The 19,434-nt window shown below is 51.3% G+C and overlaps 1 protein-coding gene across 21 annotated transcripts in view; it reads left to right on the plus strand.

Annotated features, from left to right (window-relative positions):
- RALGPS1 (Ral GEF with PH domain and SH3 binding motif 1) overlaps window positions 1–19,434 on the plus strand; it is a 327,157-nt gene that overhangs the window by 279,099 nt on the left and 28,624 nt on the right. For all 21 annotated transcript variants that reach the window (XR_004432328.1, XR_004432330.1, XM_033191416.1 and 18 more), the window contains one exon: window positions 2,323–2,390. Coding sequence is in view for 19 of the 21 variants with exons in the window: in XM_033191416.1 (XP_033047307.1) it covers window positions 2,323–2,390 (68 nt within the window). In the remaining 2 variants the exon portion in view is untranslated. The remainder of the gene's footprint in view (window positions 1–2,322; window positions 2,391–19,434) is intronic.

Below are 19,434 nucleotides of genomic sequence, written 5' to 3' on the forward strand. Positions count from 1 at the left end.
GCACTCTCTTATTTCAGTCCTGGATTTGTTCCCCCTAGGTCTTCAATCTCCTTTTTCATCTCATTTTTCAGGTTTTGTTTTAGCGTCTCATTTTTCAGGTTTTGTTTTACTTGTGTTTTTTATAAGTTGTTCCACTGCTCTAAGCACTTGCGGGGATTTCCTCTGCTGCTGGGGCTGCGTTCTTGGTTGGGTCATTGGGCACTGCTCACCTGTTCTTTCCTTCTTTTGTAAGAGGGTATTGGCTGTATTGCCATACCATTTCTTTTCTTCTGGCTCCCATTTGAGAGGCTCTGTCTGGATGTTCCACGGCTCTCATATGAGGGTGGAGGAGATGTCTGGCCCTCCTCCCATGTGTGTGAGAGGGGAACCCCTTACTGCTAGCTGGGAGGTCCAGGGGTTTTAGTTTTTCTCCTCTTCTGTAGCCTGGGGGAGTAGAAGGCTCAGGCTCTGTGGAGGCAGTAAGCAAGCAGTCTGTTTCACATATGTGGGTTCTGGCAAAAGGCCTATGTTGGAGTGTCCTTCACCTCTTTGGGGAGCTGTATCCCATTCCTAGAGATACCCTCAGGTTTCCCGTCATGCCCCATGGAGCCTTCGTTTCCATCAGAGGAGCTGCCATGCTCTCGACCTATTTCATCAGCATCTGGTGCCATCAGCAGAGGGAACGATAAGGACCCCCACTCAGACCCAGTGAGACCCCTCATTGGGCTTGACAGGAGCCATGCCATGATGCAACTCTTGGTCCAGTTTCAGAATCCTCTTTTTCTTTCCTTGACTGTAATTCTTTGAAGTTCATGGCTTTAAATTATGCCCCTACCCTTGTTTAGTTGCACCTGGTGAGTTCTTTTACTCATAAGCTTTTATAATTTTTTGTTGATTTTGGAAAGAGAGGGAGAGTCTGGCATCTAGTCTCACTCTGTCATTTTCACCCAGAAGTTCTTAATCAGTGCTTTAAAAAGTTATATTGGAGGGCCAGTCCTCATAGCATGTCCATTGCCTTGTCCCTCTCTAAGGGCATCTGATGACGGGGAGTGCAGTGTAATGATTAAACACTCCAGTTCAGAGGCCATGTGCGGTGGCTCATGCCTGTAAATCCCAACACTTTGGGAGGCTGAAGCAGGCTAGTCACTTGAGCTTAGGAGTTCGAGACCAGCCTGGCCAACATGGTGAAATCCCGTCTTTACTGAAAATACAAAAATTAGCCAGGCATGGTGGCACACACCTGTAATCTTACCTACTCGGGAGGCTGAGGCATGAGTATCGCTTGAACCTGGGAGGCAGAGACTGCAGTGAGCTGAGATCTTGCCACTGCACTCTAGCCTGGGTGACAGAGCGAGACTCTGTCTCAAAAAAGGGGAGGCTGAGGTGGGCAGATCATAAGGTCAAGAGATGGAGACCATCCTTGCCAACATGGTAAAACCCTGTCTCTACTAAAAATAGAAAAATTACCTGGGGGTGGAGATGCATGCCTGTATTCCCAGCCAGCTACTTGGGAGGCTGAGGCAGGAGAATCACTTGAACCCAGGAGACGGAGGGTGCAGTGAGCCTAGATTGCGCCACTGCTTTCCAGCCTGGCGACAGAGCAAGACTTCATCTAAAAAAAAAAAAAAAAAAAAGAGGCCGGGCGCGGTGGCTCAAGCCTGTAATCCCAGCACTTTGGGAGGCCGAGACTGGCGGATCACGAGGTCAGGAGATCGAGACCATCCTGGCTAACACGGTGAAACCTCGTCTCTGCTAAAAAAAAATACAAAAAAACTAGCCGGGCGAGGTGGCTGGCGCCTGTAGTCCCAGCTACTCCGGAGGCTGAGGCAGGAGAATGGCGTAAACCCGGGAGGCGGAGCTTGCAGTGAGCTGAGATCCGGCCACTGCACTCCAGCCCGGGGACAGAGCGAGACTCCGTCTCAAAAAAAAAAAAAAAAAAAAAAAGAAAAGAAAAAAAAAAAAAACTAACTCTGGTTCAGGGTCAGACAGTCCTGGGTTTGATCCCCTTCTCTGCCACTTGCTAATCCTATGAATTTGGGGAAGCTGCTTAACCTCACCACTCCTCAGTTTCCTCATCTAGAAAATGTACTGGTTCAGAGTGAACACATCTGTGCTCAGTAGACAGTAGGACATACTCAAGTCCTTTTCACTTTTGTCTTTCTTAACCATTGTTTCTTGGCTGTGGAAACCCCCTGGAGACCTCAGAGGGAAGTGACTGTGATCTGGAGCAGATCTCACAGTATTCCTGGCTTCTGTGACTATAGTAGCTTTTCCCAGCCCCAAATAGGTTCCCGTGTGGTAAACCAGGAGCCCATCTGATCTTATGAAAATCTTTGTTTTCAGACTGTCGCTCAGAATCGAACCAGGAAGCAGCTCTCCAAGACTAGTCTCTTCCAAGGAAGATCTTGCAGGTATCGTAGCTACCTCGAGTGGGAGCAAACCCACTTAATAGCCTAATTGTGGCTGCCAGAGTTGGCCTTGACTGGGGAGCCCAAGGGCAAGTCAAGTTTGCAGCTTAGCAGACTCAGCTCTCCCTGTTCACAGCCCTCCTGCACCAATCTGCCCAGGCTCCTGATCATGCAGGACTTGTGTGCTTCCCCCCTGTGCCGGGGCTCCCTGGAAGATCCTGAGTGTTAGAGCCTGGGTCTGAACAACCCCAAGAGAGGCAGGATCAGAGCTCCAAGTTGGGAGCACACACAAGGTAGAGAAAGCCCCAGCATCTTCTCCAGGCTCTCTGGACCTTTAGCAGGGCTGCTGCCCAGGCTTGGGTTTATGTGCCCTGGAGGGGTGTGAAGGATGCCCAGGATATTTGGTGCCACCAGATGCAGGTGGCTGATCAGACTTGTGAAGCACACACACATACACTGTCCCCTAGTGATGTGAGCCCAGGCTTTGCAGTCAAGCCCAAGCTCCACTGTTTCCTGGCTTTGTCGCTTTACCTGTAATCTTCAGTGGCCTCATCCACAGAATGAAGATAATATGAGGACTTACCTTCTTGGGTTGTTGTAATCCTGAGTAAGCTCATGCCTGCCTGTAAGGTGCTCTGCTCACACTAACGTTGTGAAAGTGCGCTCAGTGTTGGCTACTTCATCTTTATTATTTAATGATTACCTTTTACTCATATTCCAACTGGCTCTCAGTGACAGGAGCTGTCCACTGCTGTCCAGGGAGAGGTCGGCGGGGTGGGGGGTCGAGGGGAACCCAACAGCACTTCCTCCTGCTGGTTTGTGCTCTAGGTCATAGCACCCTGGGTTCTAGGCTACTGCAGTCTTGGACAAGTGACTTACCCCTTTGGGCCTCTTTTTTTTTTTTTAACTCTAAAATGGGATGATGAAACCCTCCTCCGAGGAATGCTGGAATGTCAAAAACAAAATACTATTTCGAAGGCACTCAGCTCAGAGTCTGATGTGCTGTGTTTGTAAGGGGGTGGCTGTTGCAAGCTGCTATCTGGTGCCACACTTCCCCTAGCCCGTTGACCTGCTGAAGCCACTCTCCTCACTCTCCAGTGCCAGGCCAACCTCTGTAACAGCTCCTGGTGGACACAGGACCACAGAGCCCATAGGGCCAGTGTGGCAGCCTCTCATGAGCCCCACCCAATAAGGCTCTGCCCTGATTCCTGGGGGGACTCTGGGCTGCTTGCCTTTTCCAGCCTCTCCTGGCTGCATTGTACAAGCCGGACCCTGCCTCCAGCACCCCTCGGGACCTCTGGTATCTTAGAGAGACATGCTAGTTGATTCTCGAGGCCTTTGGAAATGCTGTTATCTATACCTCAAGACAGTCCTGGCGGAAACTTGATTTTCACAGGGTTTCCATAAGCCCAGTATTAAAATATCTCTTGCAGTCTTCCAAATCCATTGCCTTCCATATGTGGCAGGTGCCACCAGCAAGGGTGGCCAGAAGGAAAGCTCCTAGTGCTGGTCTTGTCTCTACTTTGTCATCTCTGACATTCTAGAACACCTTCCCCCTCGGTCAGCATTGCTCCTTTTAGATGCTCAGTCACCTACACCTGACCTGTGGGGGAGGGGGAGGGAGCAGGGCAGGGTTCCTATCAGAAGACTGTAGGAGACAGCAGTTGTTTAGAGCTACAGAAGGAATGCTAGCAAAGACTAGCTTATTGCTTTGGGAGATAGTGCCAGAATTCTGGAGCAAAATGGAAGTGGTGGTCTGTCCTTCTGTGTCCCCTCCAAATTAGTGTGAATCAGAGGCCTGTTTGGCCTTTGCAGCCTCTTCAGTTCAATAGCCTTAACAGGATGAGCTACATCCCTGGACTTCTCTAAATGCCAAGAAGTCTCCATGCCACACTTGTTGCTCTTCAGACAGCTCTGGAATACTCATCTCCCAGTGCCCCTTCTTGCTGCCTGATTCCATGCTGGAGCCACTGAGCAGGGAGAGGTGGGAGGGCCCAGCGTCAAGCACAGGGTGGTGTTCACCTTGGCGTGAGCCAACTCTGCCTCTCCCTAGTGGCTCTGTCCATCCACAGGCCACAACCTAGCCTCACCTCTGCCTGAGAGTAGCAAGGCCTCTGTGAAGTTCTCCTCCCTAGGCCCCTCGCTCAAGCCTTAGACATTCTTCCCCTCGTTTTCGTGGTCTGCTGCTGCTCATCCTGTTGGGCTCGGGGCAGCCTTTATTTCAGCTCTTGACTTCTTTATGGCACTCACCACAACTTGTCATTATTCTCTGTCTGGTCACTGGGCCCGACTCATTCGTCATTGAATCTTCAGCACCTGGCGTCATGCCTGCCTTTTGTAGATGCTCCATTTTCGTAGGGTTTTTGGAGGAGAGGGATGGATGGGTGAGTGGGTGGGTGGATAGATGGGTGGATAAAGAGCCAGGCTGCAGCTCTGGGTGGGCCTCTGGTGTACACTGGTCCAAGTGTGGAGGGGGTCCTGGTGCTGCAGCCTCATGACTGAGGCTCAGAGGGCCCCCCTCCTCCCTGGTGCCTCCAGCCTCACCTCCAGCCCAAGCCCTCATCTGCCAGTCTGGCTCTCCCTAGCACCCGCCATTCAACACGCCTGCAGGCTGCTTCCTGCCAGGGCGATGGCAACAGTGGCTTCCTCTTCCCCTCCAGGCATCTATCTGACCCAGCTGGTCCCTTCATTTCACCACCATCTGCCCCACTATCTCCTCCCGGAGGAAGAGCCCAGGGCCCTGCCTCCGCCTCCGCCTCAGCCCCAGCCCCCAGCCCAGGTCTGCACTGAGTAACACTGGCTCCCCCTGCTAAGGTTAGGGAGAAGACCAGGAGGTTGCAGACCTGGAGCCGGTCTTAGACAACTAAAGTGCTAATTGGGGTCCTCAAGAATGGGGTCACTCACTGGGCCCTGGGGCAGGAAAGGCGGCACTGCATTTCCTGGCCTCTTTTGACCCCTGACTGTCCTGAAAGTCAGCGGGGGAGCCACGAGCCAGCCCTGGCCCAGCCTCCTCAGGTACAGCCTCCTTTCCCACGATCCACCCACACCTCTACTTGGCTCTGTTGTTTATTAGCCATGTGAGAGCAGAAACCAGCAAGCCAGCCAACCTCCAGCATCAGAGCCCTGGCAAGGGACAGAATGGACCCCAGATGGTTCACATGAAGAGACTTGAATGAACAGAACCAGTAAAGCATGGCGAGGCACCCATGGGCCAGCCCAGGGTCCTGGGGAGGTTGGAGTCCTAGGCTGAAGGGCATGGGGAAGAAGTGTTACCAACCCCAGGGATGGCTGAGTTCTGGAGGGTGGTTGGCTGTGCAGGGTCTGTGGGCAGGGAGGGGGAAGCAGGAGGGAGCAGAGAGAAATCCCTGGCCTCTCTCTCCTCCAGCCCTCAGTCTGCTGCCAGAGCCTTTCCTTGGCCAAATCCAGTAGAAAGCTAGGGGCAAGGGGTCCAGGAGATGTATCTCAGGGGGCAGCCTCCCCCGACCAGAAGTGGCAAGTGGGCGGGGCAAAAAATGCAACCGAGTTGTGCAAACGGACTACTCAGCATACTGTCAAGCCTCAGTGTCTCCATCTGTAAAGTGGACATAAAGTCTCCCTCCTTCACAGGGTTGTGTTGTTAGCACAGTGCCCAGCACAGAACACACGTGGTAGGTGGAATTTGATCGTGGTGATGTGATTATCATAATTGTCAATATTGTGATTCTGCCTGATTCTGTGATTCATCACTGAATCAGCCTGCAGCTTTTATCTAAACATCCCTGCCCCGGGGAAGCCTTCTCCCCACTGTCAACCCCACCCCGATCAGGTCAGGCCCTGTAACAACCAGGCCCTGGCAAACTGGGGGACCAATCCACCCTCTGTTTTCATATGGGCACAGCCACCCCTCTTGGGTTGACATATTGCCTGTGGCTGTTTTCATGCAGCAGTGGCAGAGTTGAGTGGTTGGGACAAAGACCCTGTGGCCTGCAGAGCCTGAACTATTTACTCTCTGGTTTTTACAGGCACATGCTAGCCCCAGCTCCTTCCCGCAACTGGTCCTCATGCCCTCCGTGGCACTTCCCTCTGCAGTGATGGCACAGTTAGCTGTGTGCTTATTTGCCCGTGTCTGTCTGCCCTGCCAGACTGAAAGCCCCCTGAGGAAGGGCCCAGTCTAGAATTCCTAGAGCCCAGGACAGAAATCCCTCCATCAGCCACAACTCTTTAAGCTCCTCACGGGGTCCTGTAGGCACCTGGTCCTCGGAGGCAGCTCCAGAGTGGGCCGACTGCTGACTCGGCACAGCCTTGGGAGAAGTGCTGATGCCGGCAGTTTTCCACAGCAGAGCGAGCCCCAGCTTATAGGAGTGTTTTCGACCAATTTTCCAAATCCCTGGCTTCAGCCCTGGAAGCAGGATGTGAAGGTTTTCATTGATCACCAGAGAATCGAGGAGTGCCTGGAAGGCTTCAGACACATTCGGGGGTCCCAGCTTCCCACCAGCAGCCTCGTAAGACAGAGAGCGGGTGCTGCTGCAGCTGTGGGGCAGCCTGGGGTCCTGGGGAGGTGGAGCCAGAGGGGCAGCTCCAGGGAGGCCTTTCTGGACCTGGCAGCCAGACTGAGCTGCATGGCAGGAGCCCGACCAGACTCAGGGACAGGAATGTGCCTCTTGCAGTCCCAGGAATGGGAGGAACGCAGGCTTCCCCGGCTCCTCAGGAGGGGGTTTAGGCTTCAGCTCGGTGCCCTTTCCAGTAGGCACATCCCCCCACACCTGTCAAGGAGAGGTCCGAAGACATGCTCATTCGTTCATTCACCCAAGACTTCCGGGCCAAGGGCTTGCTATGAGCCAGGTGCCCAGTGAGAGAAGGCAAGAACCTGCCCCCTAAAGTTCTCGTTTTAGTGGGGGAAACAGGCAGCAAAAGCTGCCAGGGGCAAGGACGGGCACACTGAGGAACTGAAAGGAGGCAGTAGGGGCGAGACCAATGTGACGGGCGGTCTCTCTGGCCCTCTTCTAGGCAGCGCCCGCACCTCTACCCCTCTACCCAGCCCACCTGCCCTGGCATTGACAGCGGCCCAGGTCTCGCCCTCTGAGGCCTTGATTCACGTCCGAAATGGTCTATGGGCTGAGGCTGCCCTTTGTCTCTGGGTTGGTCCCTGCCCCCCACAGAGAGCTGGCCCCCACTTTCCACCGCTGCAGAATGACTGTGTGGGCAGATCCATACCAACAAATAGGCTGTGAGAAAGGAAATGGAGAAACCTTCTCAGTTTCTGTGTCTGTGGAGAAGAAAAGGCCAAGAATGCCACGTTTTCCATTTGCCCTCCACATGTAATGTTTAGTTTCTATAAATGAACTAATATTTTCCTGGAGAGAAAAAAATCATAAAGAACGCTGACCCCCAGAGAGGGCAAGTAATATTTGTGTGTACTTTGGAACTGGTGAAGACATTTCCAGATTTTGTTAGTCCCGCCTCCACGTGGCTTTACCAACTGACAGGTTTTTTCGGAAGATTCCTGGGCAGCACCGCGAGTCCAGGAAAATCTTTGGCCTTGGCCTCTGGTTTCTGTGCTCGCACTGTGAGGACTGCTCTCTGACACACCTGTGTGTCTCCCTGTTGCATTGCCTGGTGGTAGAAACCACCTCTGGAGTCAGGCAGAGCTCAGTTCAGAGCCTGGCTCCAGCAGTTCTTAGCTGTGGGCCCTTGGGCCATTGGTTTGATCCCCGTAAGTCTGTTTTCCTATTGGAGAAATAGGAATAGGAATCTTCACACAGACATACTTCACAGGGTCTCTGGGGAAGTCCCCTTAGTCCAGCGCCTGGCATACACTCACCTCTTAAGAGTGTTAGCTCGTGGCCTCCCAAGCACGCTCTGGTGCCGTCCAGACATCGGGGAGTTGGTAGGGGGACAGAGGGAGCTCCTGCTGGGGCAGTCACCAGCATACCAGTACTGCTGTCACTCACGAGCCACCCCAGAACCTAAGGGCATGAAACAACCATTTTATTACATGCATAGACTGTGTGGGTCAGGAAGCTGAACAGGGCTGGGGCTGGAGTCACCTGGAGCCATCTTCACTCACATGCTCAGTGCTCGCTGCCAGATGGGGCTGGGGCTACAAGTGGGGGGCGTGGAACACCTACCTGTGGCCTCCCACTGTGGCCTGGGCCTCCTCACAGCGTGGCAGCTTCAGTATCAGCAGCCTCCTGCAGGGCAGCTGGCTTTCACCCAGAGCAAATGGCCAAGGAGAGCAGGGTAGAACCTGTATCACAGAGCCCTCATGAGCCAGCCTCAGAAGTCACGCAGCCTTACTGCTGCCACACTCTGCTGCTCAGGGCAGTCACGAAGGCCTGCAGATCCAAGGAGAGGGACGTAGACCCTACCACTGAATGGGACCAGCATCAAAGACTTTGTGGATGGGTTTTAAAGCCAGCACCTCAGCTGTTCCACGGGAGGGAAACAGACTCCAAGAGTTACATAATACCAGTGATAGCAGCTGAGCTGCACTGAGCACGTACTGTCTGCCAGGCACCATCGTAAGTATTCTCCTGTGCTCACTCAGTGACCCTGACACAGACACTGCGAAGTGCGGCCAGTGTCATCCTCATTCTACAGGTGAAGATGCAGGTGCTCGCCCAGCCTCATGCATTGAGGAAGTGGCAGAACCAGCTGCCAAGCCCAAGGCTCTGGACAGCCTCTGGGCTCTGTCCCTGCAGCTCCATGTATCTGTATAGTGCAAGTGAGCATTACATTGGCATGTCCTTGACTTTCCTGCAGTCACTTTTGAGACACACATTGTCCCCAGTTGGTCCTCAGAAGGCAACTTCCATGTAAGAATCAGAACTCAAAACCTGATCTGACATTAAATCTAATTTCCTTGTCTCAGCCTGGTTGGGGTGCTTCAGGCCTGGCTGCTTGTGGCAAGAGAGCAGGGGTGTTTGGCCCTTCTCCCTCCCTAGGCCTTTCTCCATCTCTTTGGCCTGCAGCAACTGGGGGAGAGGATACAGTGGTAATTGGAGCATAGGGTGATATGGGCCACATCCAGGCAGGGAGTTGGCCAGAGGTGAGTTTGAGTCTCGCCTCTTCTGCTTCACCTGGACGTGACAGGCTGCTGAGATGGAGGCTCCAAGAACAAAGGAGATGTGAAATCCCAGAGTAATGGGCCACAACTGGCCACCTATCCCTGGAGCTCCTCATGCAGGGCCCCTCCCGCCCATCCTTTCCGAAAATATAAACGGGCAAAGAGAGTATGTTTCCCCTGCAAATCTCATGTTTAGGGGCTAGGCATGGTGGTTCATGCCTGTAATCCTGGAACTTTGGGAGGCTGAGGTAGGCAGATGGCTTGAGCCCAGAGTAGAGTTTGAGACCGGCCTGAGCAATATGGCAAAACCTCATCTGTTAAAAAAAAAAAAAAAAAAAAAAAAAATTAGCTAGGCATGGTGGCTTTTACCTTAGCTTCCTGAGGCCCTCACTGGAAGCAGATGCTGGCAACATAATTCCTTATAGCCTGTAGAACCATGAGCCAGTTAAACCTCTTTTCTTTCTTTCCTTTTTTTTTTTTTAAAGACGGAGTCTCGCTCTGTCACCCAGGCTGGAGTGCAGTGACGTGATCTGGGCTCACTGCAACCTCTGCCTCTTGAGTTCAAGTGATTCTCCTGCCTTAGCCTCCCGAGTAGCTAGGATTACAGTTGCCTGCCACCATGCCAAGCTAATTTTTGTATTTTTAGTAGAGACGGGTTTCACTATGTTGGCTAGGCTGCTCTTGAACTCCTGACCTCAGGTGATCTGCCCACCATGGCCTCCCAAAGTCCTGGGATTACAGGCATGAGTCACCACGCCCAGCCTAAACCTCTTTTCTTTATAAATTATCCAGCCTCGGGTATCCCTTTATAGTATTGCAAATGTACTAATTCATAACCCCACTCCTAGTACCTATTTTCTGTGTTAGGCCATTCTTGCATCACCATAAAGAAATACCTGAGGCTGAGTAATTTATTTTAAAAAGAGGTTTCATTGGCTCACAGTTCTGCAAGCTTTACAAGCTTGGCACCAACATCTGCCTGGCTTCTGGTGAGGTCCTCAGGAAGCTTACAGAAGGTGAAGGATGGACAAGCATGTTACATGGTGAGAGCAGAAGCAAGAGAGCCAGGGGTGAGGAGAGGGGAGGTCCCAGACTTTTGAACAACCAGATCTCACGTGAACTGAGTGAGAACTCACTTATCACCAACGGGATGGTGCTAAACCATTCATGAGGGATCTGCCCCCCAATCCAGTCACCTCCCACCAGGCCTTGCCTCCAACACCGGAAATCACATTTCAACATGAGATTTGGAGGGGGCAAACCATTTCACAGGGCCTTCTAGCTGGCAGCTGATATCGCTGATGCTTCTTCTCCCAGGCACTTTCATGGGTATTTCAGAGATTCCACAAGTCCCTTGACCCAGGCAGATGCAAGTCTATTTGGGGGACCCCTGCAGCCCCTTCCATGCCCTTCACAAAGTCTGGTGCCCACTCCCAGCTTCCTGATGCTTGGGTCCCCTCCAGCCCTCAACTCTGCCAGCTTTCCTCACACGGACCACCTCGGTCTACAGGAGGCTGTACCTGTCCTCATTCTAACAGACCTGTGAGCACAACAGGTCTTCTAGCACAGCCGTTTGGCCTCGTGAGGCCTGAATAAAGCACAGCAGCTCCCTTGGGTCTCCTGACTGGTAGAGACATAGTTCAGCCTCCCCAGGGGGTCTGTGGAGACTCCCCCCAACTATGTGTGAGTAGAAAAAGAGTCCCGGGGCAAGGGGTAGGCCCTCTCTCCACATGCTCTTCTCTCCAGAAACATACTCTATCTGCCTGTTTATATTTTCAGAATAGATGGGCAGGAGGGGCCCTCTGTGAGGAGCTCCAGGGATAGGAGGCCAGTTGTGGCCCATTACTCTGGGATTTCACATCTCCTTTGTTCTTGGAGTCTCGCATCTGTCACGTCAAGGTCAAGCAGAAGAGGTGAGACTCAAACCTACCTCTGGCCAACTCCCTGCCTGGATGCGGCCCAGCTCCTTACGAGTACCAGCAGCTCCCCCAGCATCTGCTGCTCCGCACTCCCCGTGGCCTAGGAATCTGCCCTAGGACCAGTGATTGGATGCCATTTACAGAAAGAAATGATCAAGGTCAACCAGGTGCAGTGGCTCACACCTGTAATCCCAGCACTTTGGGAAGCTGAAGCAGGAGGATCGCTTGAGCCTAGGAGTTCAAGACCAGCCTGGGCAACATGGCAAAACCACATCTCTACAAAAGTATAGAAATTATCTGGGCATGGTGGCGCATGCCTACAACGCCAGCTCCTCAGGGCTTAGGCGAGATCGCTTGATCCCAGGAGGTGGAGGCTGCAGTGAGCCATGATCGCACCACTCCGCTCCAGCTTGGATGACAGAGTAAGACCCTGTCTCAAGAAAAAAAAAAAAGAGAACGAACCAGGCCCTCTGAGTGATGTGTGAGACAGTTCTTGGCTGTCGGGGAGAACTCGTGAGAGCTGCATGTATGAGAAACAATGTGTGTGAATGTGAAAGTGACCAGCTCCCAGGCTCCACTGTGAAACCTGGCCAGAGAAGGGTTTCAACACAGACTTTCTGTGCAGAGGGGCCCCAGTGTCCCGGAGAGACACGGGGTCTGGCAGACCTGGAGAGGGCCTGAGTCCTTGGGAACCGGATTCTCAGCATGGGCAGGAGGGACACTGAGGACACTGAGCCCCCTTCACATTAGGCGAAGTCACCCTGTGCACCAGAGGCTCAGAGTGGCACCTGCAAGAGCACCCAGTTGCACAATTGTCAAGCCCCCTTCTCCAATGAGAAAACGTAGGCTCCAAAGGATGAGACTCGACTGTGAGCTCCCAGCTCAGCGTGGGGCAGAGGCTGGACTGGAACCCACGTCTTGTGACTCCAAGCTGAGTAGTTTCCCTTCTGCCACAGCTGCCTCCCATTAATTTCTGATGTGCGATACTTGGAAAGTGCCTCCGTAAGCGGCAGCAGGGCTGCCAGGCTGCTTAAATAGGGCAGTGCTGTCCCAGGCAGGCCACTTGGATGCTGCTGGAAATCCGTGGGAACGAGGCTTCCCGTCCCAAACACGTCTTCTTCATCTACCCAGTGGCCTCCAGACATCAATCCCAAAATGAACTTCTCATCATGTCCCCAAAACCTGACAGTACCATGGATACCACTCCACTGACGGTCACTCCAAGTCCCCCTCCCTCCATACCCCTAGCCTGTGGTGTCAAGTCTTGGTGTCAAGCAACATCCAGTTGCTCTCCAACCAGAGCAAACTTTCTAGGGTACACATCTGAATGCATCAGTGCCCCTTCCTAAAAATCTCTACACCTTCCCCTCATTGAACTCCAGGCTTCTTCAAAGGCCCTGCTCTCTGTCACCCCGAGTCTGTGTACATGCTCTTCTGTCTGCATCCATCACTGCTTCTGCTGGAGCTCTTGCACCTGCCTGGACATCAGACCCTCCAGGGGTCCCCTCTGTGTTCTCACGTGCACTGTGCTCAGGGCTATCCTGTTCACTGACTGCTCACCCGGGCAAGTTCCTGAACTCTTCCCCCGTCCAGTTCTACATCCTAAAAGTAAGATAGCAACAGTACTTGCATGGCAGTGTTCATGTGAGGCTTAATTAAGATCAGGTGTACAAAGCATTGCTCACAGTTCCTGGCGCTTTGTAGATGCTCAGTAAACACTAGCTACTGTCATTATTACCATCGTTATTGTTGTAGTTATATTATTGGTATAGTTGTTGCCTTTACCGTATTTATTATTGTTAGTATTCTCATGTAAAAGTAGATGTCTCTCCTGGTCTAATTACCTGGCTACTTCTCTCTCTCCCACACTTGACTAGAAACTCATCTTTCTAATCCAGTGTAGTATCTCCAGCTCCTGCCCCAGGGGCAGGCCCAAGGTCAGGGCTCAGGAAAAGTTTGTCACAGGAAGGAGGGAGGGATGCTGTATGGCTTACTCCTCACAGGGAGGCTGTCAGTCAGGGTCACCATTCCTGTTTTGCAGATGTAGAATTCAGGTTCAGAGGTGTGAGGTGACTTGCCCAAGGTCACTTAGCCTGCAAGTGGCAGACACAGGTGGGGGCCCAGGCCTGTGTGCCTTCAGATCCTGAGTCTTTGCCATCACTCTTCATCATCCTGTCCACTCCAAGGCCATTGTTAGGAGGCTCTGGGCTCCTTTCTCTTCCAATCAATGAGTGGTCTGTTGGGCAGCCTGTTGCTTTCTTGAAAGAAATGTAATGAAAACCAGATTTTTTTTCAACATGATATCTCGTTCCCCACAGAGACTGTCAGTTCTCATATGTTCCAATAAAACTGCTAAAGAAACAGCCACTTAAAGAGCTTTAAAGATTATTCATGGAAAAATTATGCTGAGGAAAAACGGAGCAATCCTCTGAGATAGTCAAGCCACATGGTCAGTTTTTCCAGCTGTCCGTGCCATATCGGGGCTGGCAGCAGGAACTGTACTCTGCTCAGCCAGCCCAGAACCCTGGTGCATCATGACCACCCACACCCTTGCCCCTGCCCCGAGACATGGAGAAACAAACTTGCCAGCCACCAGCTCACAAGCGGTCCCAGAAGACACGTGGCCCTGGTGCTGTCACGTGGTGGCCACCACAGGCTTGGCAGGGCAAGAACATGAGGCCTTTCAGTAGCAGAGGGTGTCACTTACTGGCAGGGAGGCCCCCCATCCCTGGGGCCCAGTTGAATGGGAATTCTTCTGCTTCCGCGTCAGACCCAGGCTGTTGGTCAACAATGCAGAAGAGGGGAGGAGCTGAGACCCAGAGCGGGGGGGGAGCAGCATCAGCTTTGAAACGGCGCCCAGGGAAGCTGCAGGCTCTTCTGCTGGGCCCCCCACCCTTCCTCCAGTTGGGTCAAGGGGCATCTGAGGCCAGGCATGCCTCCCGGGGCCGTCCATAGCCAAAAGAAGAGGGGGCAGATCCAGGCCTAGTCCTGCAGGGAGAGTTAAGAATTGAATGGAAGAGACCAAGGGCAAGTCCAGTGGGTTTGGGAGAGACTGAGCATGGGAATCGGAGCTAGAGGCAGGAAGCACATGGAGACAGATGGGAAAACGAGTCAGGCAGGAGTGAACAGGAAGGGCCAAAAGAAGTTACCGGAAGAGACTTGGAGCTTCCAACTGTGTGACTGCAGAGTGCCTCTGAGCCTTCCTTTAAAATGGCGGTGATAAAAGTTACTAACCTCATAGGAGTCAAAGAACAGGACTTTGAAGTGTTTACTGAAGTCTGGCCCACAGTGCGTAATAGATGCTAATTCCCATCACCTTCCTTTCCTCAAGGGTAGTAACTGGGTCTTACCCACTACAGACTTCCTGGAGGAAGTGTCTCCAGTTTACTAGATCACTTCAGATATGGCCACCGTGTTCCTCCCTCCTCGTGTTCTGACCAGCACCTGACCTCTGAACAGTTAGCCTTCCTCCCCAGCCACCACAAGAGTGCCACACCTGGGATCACGTCCTGCCTCCAGTGTGTTGTAGCTCTGTAAGCCCCACTTTCGGATCTGTAAAATGGGGCTACTAAGAGTTTCCACCTCAAGTGTTGTGGCACAGGTACAGAGCACGGCGCCGGGTGCATCTCATTAGGTTATAATTATCATCATGATTATTACTACCACAACACCAGGTAGCCTTGGAGTCCACTCCAAACCACAAGGGAGGAGCAATGCAATTTGACCTTCAGAAAACACTTTTCTGAGTCAGGGTGGGAGCCAGAGTGACTCAGGCAGTGAGACTGTAATCCCTCGCACACGGCTGCTGATAAACAAGGCAAGATCCACCCTCTACATGGATTCGTTTCTTGAGCAATATGTGCAAAACCAAAACAAAGCAGGATGGTTTTCATTCTTCCTTTTCCTCTCTGGAATAACTGCACGAGATGTTTCCTTCGGAACAGAGCCTGCCTGTATTGCAGCGCTTTGAGCAGAGTTTCTTCCCTGGGCTGCACAGCCGAATCACCTGGAGAGCTTTGGCTGACGGCAACGCCCAGACTCACCTGTGGCCCACAAAATCAGTCTCCAAGGGTGGGCCCAAGAAACTCAATTTTTAACACTCTCTCCAGATGGTTCTGATACATTCTTTGATTAAGAATTAGAGCCTCTTTTTTTTTTTTTTTTTTTTTTTTGAGATGGAGTCTCACTCTGTCACCCAGGCTGGAGTGCAGTGGCGCAATCTCAGCTCACTGCAACCTCCATCTCCCGGGTTCAGGTGATTCTCCTGCCTCAGCCTCCTGAGTAGCTGGGACTATAGGCATGTGCCACCATGCCTGGCTAATTTTTTGTATTTTTTAGTAGAGACGGTTTCGCCATATTGACCAGGCTGGTCTTGAACTCCTGACCTCGTGATCCTCCCGAGCCTCAGAGAAGCTGATGACCACATGGAATCCCTTGCCAGGAAAATGCACACATACAAAAGCTTAGCTGCACTTTCAGTCCTCTGTACACCTCAAAGGCCTTCCATACACCTCTCCTGGGTTTGTGAAGTCTCAGCCAAGAACCTTTACGTGGAGTCACACCTCTCCAGTTCCATTATTGTGGCTTGGTCTGTCAGATCCTGTTCTTGAGATGCCATCTGAAAAGCAGGAACTGGGGCCTCAGAGAGCCTCCCCTCTCTCCTGCCATCAAGCTAATTTATTTAGGCAGCTGCGCCAAGAGTCAGTGTCGGGTGGTGGGGTCTCTTTGTTAAGGTTCTTTGAACTGCAGCAACAAAGACCGACTCTGGCTGACTTCAACCAAAAGAGGAACCATTGGGCTGGGTGCAGTGGCTCATGCCTGCAATTCCAGCTGAGAGCCTGAGATCGGTGGATCACTTGAGGCCAGGAGTTTGAGACCAGCCTGGCCAACATGGTCTCAAAACCCCGTCTCTACTAAAGAAACCTGTCTCTACTAAAAATACAAAAAAAAAAAAAAAAATTTTAGTCAGGCATTGTGGCGTATGCCTGTAATCCCAGCTACTTGGGAGGTTAAGGCATGAGAGTCACTTGAATGCAGGAGGTGGAGGTTGCAGAGAGCCAAGATGGCACCACTGCACTCCAGCCTGGGTGACAGAGCAAGACTGTCTCCAAAAAAAAAAAAAGAAAAAGGAACCATTGGCTCACAGAAACCAAGGAAGGCTGAACAGCCAGGCCAGGGATACACTGGGTGTCAGGAACAACTGAAACAGAACTCTCTTCCATCTTGCTTTGTGGCGTCACTCAGTGAGGTTACTTTCTTTTTCTGTCACCACAGATCAGATTCCCTCACCACAAGCAGGGAAACATGGCCATCCTTATTTCTCATTCATCAAACAGAGATTGTCCTCAAATGCTTTCTAGGCTCAAATCCAAAAATCCTGGGGAGGGTGTCCACTCGTAGACCCATCAGCTGGGGCCAGAGGCGAGGCCGCTTTGGACTGGCATTGCCTCCCCTGTCTACATCAGTGGGAGGAGAATGTGCTTCCTGAGAAGGTGCCTGGCAGGTGGTCCCAGGTGTCTGCTCCATGCACTCACAAGGCCTAGACTTGAACCTAACCCCATCGCCAGCCAGGTCCTGGACGCATGCTTGATGCCTACCCACTGAGCTTCTACTACTCTACTTGCAAGTTGAAGCTAATAATATAGACCTCAGAGGAGTGCTGTGTGGACTAAATGTGAAGGCACTGCAGGGTCAAGGCAGACACAGATGACACACTCAAGTTGGGTGGTTGGAAGAGAGTTTCAGAATGGGGCTATTTACAAAGATGTGGGCAGAGTGTGGGGACCCCAAAGGACAGCTCAGTACCCCAGGGTTAGAAACAGACTGCCACCTCTCAGGAGTGACCCCGCAGGGAGAGAGCCAAAGGAGGCAGTGCCCCAGCCTGCTCCCCATCAGCCTAACCCAGTGAGGAGCCAGAGGGAGCCCACTGACCTAGCCCCATGTGCAGCCCCCTGGTCCATGGCACAGGGTGGAGAAGGGTGGAGGACAAATCTGGAGGAGCAGATGGAGATTCCAGCACAGCACCTGGAATAGGTGACCACTATTTTTAAAGTAGTCTCACTTTAAATAATGAAATAGTTAATGCATGGGGAATACCCATTGTCCCCACCATCCGTATTTAGCAGCAGTTAACATTTTGCCAGGTTCACCACATATTTCTTTAAGTAATAATACTACAGATGGAGGGAGGGCCCCTTACCCCCATCGTGCCTCATTTCCCTTTCCTCCCTACAAGGAACTGCTGTGCTGATTTGCATTATTCTTGTGCAGGTTTTGTGTTTTACTGCATATATACTTATGTGTAAACATATATACTGTTGTTTTGTGTTTTAAAAATTTGACCTAAGTGGCATAATGCCATAAACATTATTTTGCAACTTACTGTCTTTACTTAACATAAGTTTTGGGGTTTGTGACAGGGTCTCACTCAGTTGCCCAGGCTGGAGTGCAGTGGCATGGTATCAGCTCACTTCAACCTCCACCTCCTGGGTTCAAGCTCCACCCACCTCAGCCTCCTGAGTAGCTGGGACTGCAGGTGCACACCACCCTACTGGGCTAGGTTTTGTTTTTTTTTTTTTAGAGATGGGATTTTACTATATTGCCCAAGCTGAAACTTAAGTTTTTACGATTTATCTATATTGATACCTATAGATGCAGTTTCGTCTTCTCTTTGTAAAATTTGTTGATCAAATAAACCACAGCTCATGTATCTATTTCCCTACTGATGGGCATGTAGCTTGTTTCAGCTTTTTTGCAGTGATGCACAATGCTACCTTGGGCATCCTCGTATATGTGGCTCCTCGTGTATATATGCAAGAGTTTCTCTAGAGTAAAAACCCAAATTAGAATCCCAAGGTATAAAAGGCGGGGCGTCTTCCTTTATTCAGCATTGCTCATTGCTTTCCAAATATTTTACCTGCATAGGAGCCCCAAGCTAGAGTTCCCGTTCCTCCACCTCTGCCAATGCAATACATTGTCAAGCTAAATTTTTTATTGTTTTTTACCATCTGTTGGAATAAAAAGATACCTCCTTTTGCTCTCATTTGCATTTCCATTATTACCAGTGGGGTTAAGTGTCTTTCCTGATTGTTACTGGCCATTTGGAGATTCTGTTCCTTGGATTTGCCTTTCATATCTTTTGCTTGTTCTCTCTGTGTGGTTTGCCCTTTCTTAAAGATATCTGAAGTTCTCTGTATATCTGAAAGCTAATCCTGTGTTGGTTTAGGGGTGACACATACCTTCTCCCACACTATGACTCACCTTTTAACGCTGATTTTGATGTCGTTTTTGGTTGGTGGTTTTGGTACAGACATTTAAATGTTGTCAAATTTATTCACCTTTTCCTTTAGGATTTGTGTTTTTTCTTTCTTCCCTTTCTGCAAGATTATAATGATTGTCTCCTATTTTTTTTCCCAGTAGTTTTGCGTTTCACATTTGTCACATTAATCCACTTGCTTAACATAAGGCAGGACTCTAATTTTGTCTTTTTCTGCATGAAACCCAGTGGAGGAACTTTCCTGAAAAGTTCCTCCTTTCCTCACTGACTGGTAATGCCACCACCATCAGGAAGCAGGTCAGGCTCTCAGTTTGTAGTCACTGAACTGTGTCTGCATCCATGCCTAGTACCACACTGTTTAAGTACTACTGCTTTAGGTTTTGTTCTGCCATCCAGTAGGGCAAGTCTTGCACTGTTTTTCTTCAGAATAGTCTTGGCTACTTTGTTCCTTTCCTTTTGCATCAGGATTCTTTTTTTCTTTGAGATGGGAGTCTCGCTCTGTCACCCAGGCTGGAGTGCAGTGGCGTTAATCTGGGCTCACTGCAAGCTCCGCCTCCTGGGTTCCCGCCATTCTCCTACCTCAGCCTCCCGAGTAGCTGGGACTACAGGCGCCCACCACCTCGCCTGGCTAATTTTTTTATTTCTAGTAGAGACAGAGTTTCACCATGTTAGCCAGGATGGTCTTGATCTCCTGACCTCGTGATCTGCCCATCTTGGCCTCCCAAAGTGTTGGGATTACAGGCATGAGCCACTGCGCCCGGCCCCCATCGGGATTTTAAGATTGGCTTAAATGGCCAGGTCAGGAAG

The sequence above is a fragment of the Trachypithecus francoisi genome, unplaced genomic scaffold, assembly GCF_009764315.1.
Source record: "Trachypithecus francoisi isolate TF-2019V2 unplaced genomic scaffold, Tfra_2.0 Contig01585, whole genome shotgun sequence".
Lineage (NCBI taxonomy): Eukaryota > Metazoa > Chordata > Mammalia > Primates > Cercopithecidae > Trachypithecus > Trachypithecus francoisi.